General features: G+C 36.3%; 1 protein-coding gene across 3 annotated transcripts; it reads left to right on the forward strand.

Annotated features, from left to right (window-relative positions):
• The first annotated feature begins 1,285 nt into the window (after positions 1-1,285).
• Positions 1,286-5,514, forward strand: LOC103715294 (probable E3 ubiquitin-protein ligase BAH1-like 1). 3 transcript variants are annotated; one of them, XM_039124571.1, is made up of 7 exons: positions 1,286-1,459; positions 1,555-1,769; positions 3,485-3,729; positions 3,913-4,209; positions 4,667-4,804; positions 4,965-5,023; positions 5,103-5,514. In XM_039124571.1, the coding sequence occupies exons 2-7, from the start codon at positions 1,580-1,582 to the stop codon at positions 5,206-5,208; spliced, it is 1,035 nt and encodes a 344-aa protein (XP_038980499.1). In that variant the 5' UTR covers positions 1,286-1,459; positions 1,555-1,579; the 3' UTR covers positions 5,209-5,514. The 3 variants fall into 3 exon arrangements, with proteins under 3 accessions (XP_038980499.1, XP_008801101.1, XP_038980500.1); XM_008802879.4 differs by having other exon boundaries at positions 1,287-1,459; positions 3,955-4,209; XM_039124572.1 differs by lacking the exon at positions 1,286-1,459 and having other exon boundaries at positions 1,486-1,769.
• Positions 5,515-8,097: the final 2,583 nt, after the last annotated feature.

Raw genomic sequence — 8,097 nt, forward strand, 5'->3', positions numbered from 1 at the left:
CGTAAGTGAACAAATTAATTTAGTTAAAATTTTTGAGTTGATCATCAAATTCTAGGATAACACTAAAATCAGTACTTGTGAGCAAAACCTTCTTTTAACTAAAGCATGCATGGAAACCCATTAATAGTAGACTGAAAGCCAAAAAAATGTATTGTTCTGGTGCAACAGAACTACTTTAAGCTTTTCTATCCTAAGCTTAAATTCCAAGAAGAGATTGATTATGAAATTTAAAGATATCTTGTATAGGCTACGTCCTACCCTAAACTTAAAAACCCTAATTTAATAGCAGGAAGGCTCACTCGAGCAGTGCTGTTTCTATTGTAAATTTTTAATAAGATCTTGAGGCTACAAGGATAATCTTATCTTACACCATTGTTATGTCATGGTTATGTTTCCCTTTTTTAAAAGATGTGATTCATCAATTATAAAAAAAACTTAATTTCAAAATATATAATCTCTTGTTCTATATAGAACAAAGGTTCATTCATAACTAAAATATCAACGATCGATAACAACCATGCTATCCTTATAGAAGCTCACAAGTAATAATTCTTTCTTTTATAAAAGGTTTGAGTCGCCAATAAATGAGACTTATATGCAAGGCTAAGATGGTTATACATAACATGTAATTGATCCATGCATTTTATCAATCTTTAAATTTAGTGAATATTTTCCAACTTGTGGTGAATTCTCCATGATCATTCAGTACACAAAACTATGCACGTACAAGGTTGCCCACAGAAATAGCAAATTTATTATAGAAGAGACACATGTCATGCATGTCATATATCATTGATCCACGTATTCTCAAATATAACTAATCAAGCTTCTGATGCACTTATAATCAACTAATTAAACAAGATATTTTCCTACGAGTGGCTAATCATATGCGACCACGTACTGTAAAATTGTGCATGCAAAGGATGGTTTATGTAAATAATTTTTTTTTTAAAGAAGAAATACATGCATCTCACAATCATCGATCCCTATTTTTACAAGTATCATGATGCCTTTTACGTGAGTAACGCTTCAGAATGTAGTTTAGCTTGCAAATGCACAATTTTTCATTATGGTGATCCAACATCCCTCATAAATATTTGGGTATCCCAAATCGTGTGCAGGCACGAATCATGAGGCATGAAGTGATTCCACGGACCATTAGCTCTTAGCCCAAGTCCGGATTTAATGATTTATTAAATCAATAGTTTCCCGTTTTGGCAGGACCGAATCGCCGAATCCTCGCCAAGATATCGGCTATTAATTATTATCTCATCTCATCCCTCGCCTCCCCTTATTGTTTCCGCTTGCATCCACCGGGAGCTTTCGTGTCGATTTCGTCGGATAACGAACAAACAGCTCGAAGCCAAAACAAAAACGAAATAGCTTCCAAACACGGCGAATTTAGAAGAAGGAGACGACGACAAGAAATCTCTCTTTCTCTCTTTATATTGATTCCAAGGTAACAATTTCTCTGTGTTTCGCTTCGAAATTTTATCCAATTCTCGCCTTGTATTATTGATCTTGGGATCGTATTTTGTGATCTAATTGCTTAAGGTGGGTTGGATGGTGGGGGGAGGAGATGAAGTTCTGCAAGAGGTATGAGGAGTACATGCAGGGGAGGAGGGAGAAGGAGCTCCCCGGGGTCGGATTGAAGAAGCTCAAGAAGATCTTGAAGCGGTGCCCGAGGGATTTGCAATTCCAGAACCAGAACGGAGAGGAGGAAGGAGAAGGCCTGCACGGGGGCAACAGATGCCCTGATCATTGCCCAGGTATTTGATCACCTTTCGAATGAAAAAGGCGTGATGCTTGCTTTGATTTTGGTTTAGTTTTGTTCGGTTTCCTTTGGATGAATTAAAAAAAAAAGGTTTTTTTGTTTCTGGTTTTGAATACTGGAATGGGTGCGATCGATGTTCGAATGGAATTTAATGTTAAAGACAAAGGCGCAATTCTTAATTTTGCCTCGTGGATTCTCTTTATCTGATCTACGTTGGGTTCTATTTTGGGTTTTTAGATTTTTGTTTTGCCAGTAATGCAGGTCTTTGGTTGTCTTGAATGAAAAGAAGTTTTTTTTTTTTAATTTACAAGACAATTTGTGGTTATTGTTTTAAGATGGTAATATTAGGAGGGAAGCTGTGTCCGTGGGGAATTCATATTTTCAATCTCTCTTTTTTTATTTTTGGTGAAAATATCCTTCCATCTCTTCGAAACCTATTTTTATGTATAATTTTTTGGTTGATGATTTTGTATTTTTTATATAATTTTTATTGGATTTGGTTTTCGGATTATTTATTTATTTTGGTTGGTTTTGTTAATATTGAGTGATATATCCATGATTCTGTTTCATCGATTATTATGATGAGATGGTGGAATTTGAAGAGAAGCTTGAATGCATGGAAATGGATATTTTGATTTTTACATATTCCACGAAATTGAAATCAATATATTTCAGTAATATTCCCTTTGAATGTTGTTCTTTATCAGCAATACTTTGGTCCTAATATTTTAGTTTTGTTTCTTTTGGGTCATAGTCATAGATCAGTTTCATGGCATGGTTATTAGCAATCTTGAAGTCATAGGAAGCACCTTAAACTACTATAAATAATGTTTCTTGTTTTTCCCTCCTCTCAGTGCATGGTAATAAGAAAAGCTTTTAAATCTGATGACTCGTGCTTGGGAAAGCAAAGGTGTTTTTGTTGACTATGCTTCTGTTTCTCTTATTATCTTGTTTGGTAGATTTTGATTTTTTTTATGTTGAAGAGATTATGAGAAGCAAAGGAGAGAAAATTGCCAATTAATGGCTGTTTCTGATTGGTCTTCCTTTCTTTGCTTGTTATAACATATCGGGTTTGTTCTTTTGTTTTCCCTTTCCCTTGTTCAATAATGAGTCACTCTGATGGTTCTGAAAATGCAAGTGAATAGTAGAACTGACTATGTAAGGTCTATTATTTCATCGAGATAGAAGAACACCCAATTATCTTTCTTTTATTCTTTATCTTTTGTTATATCTTGGAAGAAGCTGATAGTTTCTCCTTACACATCAATTGTGATATACAATCAGATGTTTTATGCTTTTTTTGATACTGCTGGGGCCTTGAGATTGCTACAATTGTCATGCTTGATGGCAAGTTCTAACATCTCTAAGCTTTATGCTATTCCTAAACTTTATAATTTGGATGAATTTACCATTTGTTATCCTCTATCTGCTTGTAAGTTCCCCAACTAATATTTTTTTGGCCAACAAATTATTTGCAGACGATTCTCTTATATTTAGGAATAATATGTTTTGGCCCATAAACTAGTCTTCTTGTCAGTCTGTATGGGTGTTCTACCAACTGAAATTACATCTCCTGTAGTCTTATAATTCTTGTACACAATCTATAGGAAAAGGGAGTTATTTGGTTCATTTTAGCACCCTATATAATCTCATGGGATAATAATGCCTTTATTTAGTTTAAATTGACTTGTTTCTTCTATTCACATGTAGTGTGTTATGGCACTTTCTTCTCCTCCCTTCTCGAGGAGATGTCAGCTGTTGTTGGCTGCTTCAATGAACGAGCTCAGAAGTTGCTTGAATTTCATTTAGCTTCAGGATTTCGAAAGTACTTTATGTGGTTTGGGAGCAAGTCTCACCGAAATCATGGAGCTCTGATACAAGAAGGAAAAGACCTGGTCACATATGCTATTATAAACTCCATCGCAATGAGAAAGATTTTAAAGAAATACGACAAGGTATGCCTCTTGATCTCAGGTAACTTGTTTTAGTGGAAATACATGGTGGTCAATTTCTTTTTTTCTTCCTTTCATAGAAAATTGATTCCATTCCACAACCTCAAATTTGAAAAGGTTATCAGTATATGATATCACTTCTAGTTTAACGCCAATATTTGCTTAATATGGACCATTCATATACAGATTCATTACTCTATTTGCTTAATACGGACCATTCATATACAGATTCATTACTCAAAGCAAGGGCAGGCATTCAGATCGCAGGCCCAGAGAATGCATATTGAGATCCTGCAGTCTCCATGGCTCTGTGAGCTAATGGCCTTCTACATCAACTTGAGGGAAAGCAAGGCCAACAATAGGGCTGTCATGGGGCTATTTGAAGACTGCTCGCTCACATTCGATGATGACAAGCCGACGCTCTCTTGTGGCCTGTTTGATTCTATGAAGGTTGACATTGATTTGACATGTTCGATATGTTTGGTGAGTCTGTGATTCTGCTCCATGGATTTTGTTGCCTCATTACTACTTTCAAACATTTAGATAATCTATATTTGAGACAGAAATCTCTTGTTTTGAGTTCTGAGAGTTATGCAGCCCGGTCTAAGTCATGGCTCTCCTTACCAATTTTAGGACTAACAGCAGGAAACAATAGTTACACTATGCCTGCATTTTTTATCAACTGTGCGGTATTTTTGATTAAGGCTGCAATCTTGTCCTTATTCATGGTACTAAAGTAATTATAACTTGCTATTTGGTATGTATCCTTCTTTAGTGATGCAATGTTACTCTGCTTAGTATATGTTCTTGAGACATGGATAACTAGAAAATTTATTTGCTGCCCAAGTTGGTTTCTGTGTTGGTTTCTTTATCATTAAAAGACACCTACATGTTTGCAGTCCAATTTCCTCTTATTAAAGTTTATATTGGCATTCTACAGGACACTGTATTTGATCCTGTTTCTCTCAGCTGTGGCCATATATTCTGCTACATGTGTTGTTGTTCTGCTGGATCTGCAACAATAGTTGATGGGCTAAAGTCAGTGGATCCTAAAGCAAAATGTCCTTTATGTCGGCTGGTACATTTCTTGCTTAATTTCTTCTATGTTTGAATATGTGCAATGTCTCGTTATATCTGCCTACGGTGTTGTATTAGAGTGGAATCTTTCTTAAATCATTTAGAAAATATACAAAAATATCTACATGATGTGCTGCTATTTTCTTCATTCGTAATTTCAGGCAGGAGTATATGCAGGTGCTGTACACTTAGATGAGCTAAACATCTTGTTAAGCCGGAGGTATACTTTTATTAAAATTCTTTGAGTCTGATTTGCTTTAATTCCAAAGAATATTTTCTCACTGCATGCCCTCAAACAGCTGCCCTGATTACTGGGAGGAGCGACTTCAGGCTGAAAGAGTTGAGCGTGTTCGCCAGACCAAAGAGCACTGGCAATCCCAGTGCCGAGCATTCATGGGTATCTGAAAGTAGGTCGGCTTATTATTTTTGGCGTTGCATGAACTGCCCCTTTGCTGGTTTAACTATCACTTCCTATTGCCACCTGTAAATAAATGAGCAACTATGGCTAGTTGGATTATACCTTTATAGCCTTCTGCTAGTTTTAAACTTGGTCTGCTCAGGTTTCATGAAGCATGAAAACCGATTCAAGCCATCTTGTTGTAATAAATGGTTTCTCTACTAAATGGTTGTGTGGTTACATTGAGAAGGGATGATGTGATTGATGATTCTAGAATGTTTTATTCCTCAAATCTAGAATTATGAGCTTCCTCATGTGTTAGGTGCTGGAAGATTCATCTAGAACACATTTTAGACCCTCTCTTTTTAGCGCACAAGGTCTTGTCCAATTCATGTCAAAATACATATATGCTGGGGATGTAAACAAACTCATCACCCATCAATATCTTCTCGTGACAGCTATAGTACAGCAAAATTCAATTTGATATTTTAAACACCCCTTTCTCTATGGTTGGTGTGCATGCAAATCAGCTTATCAAGCTATTCTTACAGAGAATCAGCAGATGCAGAACTATAAGATTGATGTATATAAAGCTTTATTATTTTAGACATATTAAAATACTGACCATGCTTTGCACCCACTCTTGCAAATATATTTTGTATAGCACGAGTGTGATGGCAATTATGACAATCTATTCTTGTAACTTCAAGGTGAATTTGGATTTTGCAATCCCAAACTGAATACTGCAGCAATCAAATTGGGAGTTTTGGGTTGTTTATGCTGACTTTGGTTTGCACCATACTAATAAAACTCATGCTGCAATATCTTGTTTCTTATTGGCAATTGTTAAAAATGATCTATAGAATGATTGCGATCTGCTGGCCATGATTAATTAGATTTAAGTGTGCAATGGCTTGGTTTAGTGACTGTGATGCTCTAATTGCAATGCCTTTGCTTGAATGGCCTGACACTGGTACATGATGCACTTGGTGACTCTGTCAATAGGTGTTGTAAGAACTCTGTTTTTGACAAGAAACCGTATGAAGAATTTGACCTCGAAAGGTATATTGGCATATTTCAAATCATTCGCCTTCAGACATTTCTCTTCTAAATCAATAGTATCTAAGTAGGCTCTCAAAGTACAGCCTGAAGTCAACCCTTTACTTCAACCCTTGTGCTATTTCCAATTGTGAATTTGATTCTGAGAGTGAATGTATTCACCACCTTGTCCAAGCATTCCAGAAGTTGCTTCACTAGTTGATTATGGACTTGGCTTAGAGCTCATGCTAAGAGGCTTTTGTGGCATGATCCAGGTGCCTACTTTCTGAACTCTCTGAACTCTTTCCTTCCACCTCCAAAACACCCAAAGGCACCGAAACCGTGAAAGCTTTCATCTTTCTTTTACGGCAGGTCTTTCTACCTTAAGGTGTTTCTTCTACCTTGGACTTGGGGAGAATAAATCTCCATGGAAGGTACTTTCTTCTACCAGTCTTCAAACCGCTCTGCTCCATCCAACCTCCGCCGGGGAGGGGCCCATCCTCACCTGGCTCCTCCTAGCTTCTCCATTGGACAATACTTCTTCTTAACCATGCTTGGCAATTATGATGGTAAATGGAGCCCGAAGGACACCTTGCATTTACGAACACAATATTCTGAGTGAAGTGGGTTGCTGGGAATGCCGTGAACAGAAAATTTGTGGTTCTCCAACAAGTTAAGGGATGATGCATTGCGTGAGTGTGATGATGTGTTCATTTATCCTCTTTTTGCACTACTGGTTAGGATGGAGTTGCCAATGTTATATTGTAGAGACTTGCACTAGTTTCCATGACCCCAGCCCTTCTTCATTGTTTTAAGCTTCGAATATTAATATTGTTTCCAGCCTCCTTCGAATCTCAAGAATTTAGATCAAGGTAATCCACTGGCTGAGCCTTTTTAAACATGCATGCCTTTGATTGAGACAGAGTCGTTTAACAGTAGTAAAACTGTTCTTCAGGGAGATAGGTCAATGTCGAAGGGTTTGTGGGGGCAAGTCTAGTAGGTCTATTCCAAAAATCCAGCCACCTCCTGCCCCCCCAACAAAGAGCATGGCTAAAACATCTCGCAGTGCTGATGCACGTCAAGACAGAGGGGCACCGCTTTCACCAGCGAGGAAGAGAGAATCCCGGGTGAAAGAGGACGCTTGGTGGGTGAATTTGATGGATAGGACGAAGGACGTGAATGTCCCGAACTGACCCGAGCTTTTAAATTTTGGCTCTGTGTTTGGAATCCAAACTACGAAATTTCATCTAAACATGAAATATACCAAGGTAAGTGGCGGGGACCATAGTATTTTCTAAAATTTTTTTTTACGTACATATCCTCCTAAATATTAGAATTTGCTTGAATACCCTCCTAAATAGTATTTTGTATGAATACCCATGCCATCTAATGCCGTTAAGAAGTTAGCAGTTTAAAATTAAAATGACAAAAATATTATTAATGGATAAACATACAAAAAAAAAAAACGTTTATAAAGGTATGCATGAAATAGCAATTTTGGAGGGTATCTATGCAATTTAATATATTTAGGAAGATATAGATGGAAAAAAAAAAATTCTTAGATTTTTGCATAAATACCCTTCTAAATATTAAAATTTGCACAAATGCCCTCCAAATTGATATTTACTTACCTTTCTTCACAAAATACTATTTTTGTATGAATACTTTTGACATAACAATTTAGTTAATGTAATTAGCTAAAATTATATTTGTTTTAATCGAATTTTAATTAAAATTATTAAAGTATCTTTTTATTTCTAAAGTGGATAACAGGTTAACAAGTCTCACTAGAAACTAAAATGAATTGAAATGGAAAAAATAAAATTAGATTTTTTTGCATGTAAACTTTCATAAATATA

Source organism: Phoenix dactylifera, chromosome 3, assembly GCF_009389715.1.
Source record: "Phoenix dactylifera cultivar Barhee BC4 chromosome 3, palm_55x_up_171113_PBpolish2nd_filt_p, whole genome shotgun sequence".
Lineage (NCBI taxonomy): Eukaryota > Viridiplantae > Streptophyta > Magnoliopsida > Arecales > Arecaceae > Phoenix > Phoenix dactylifera.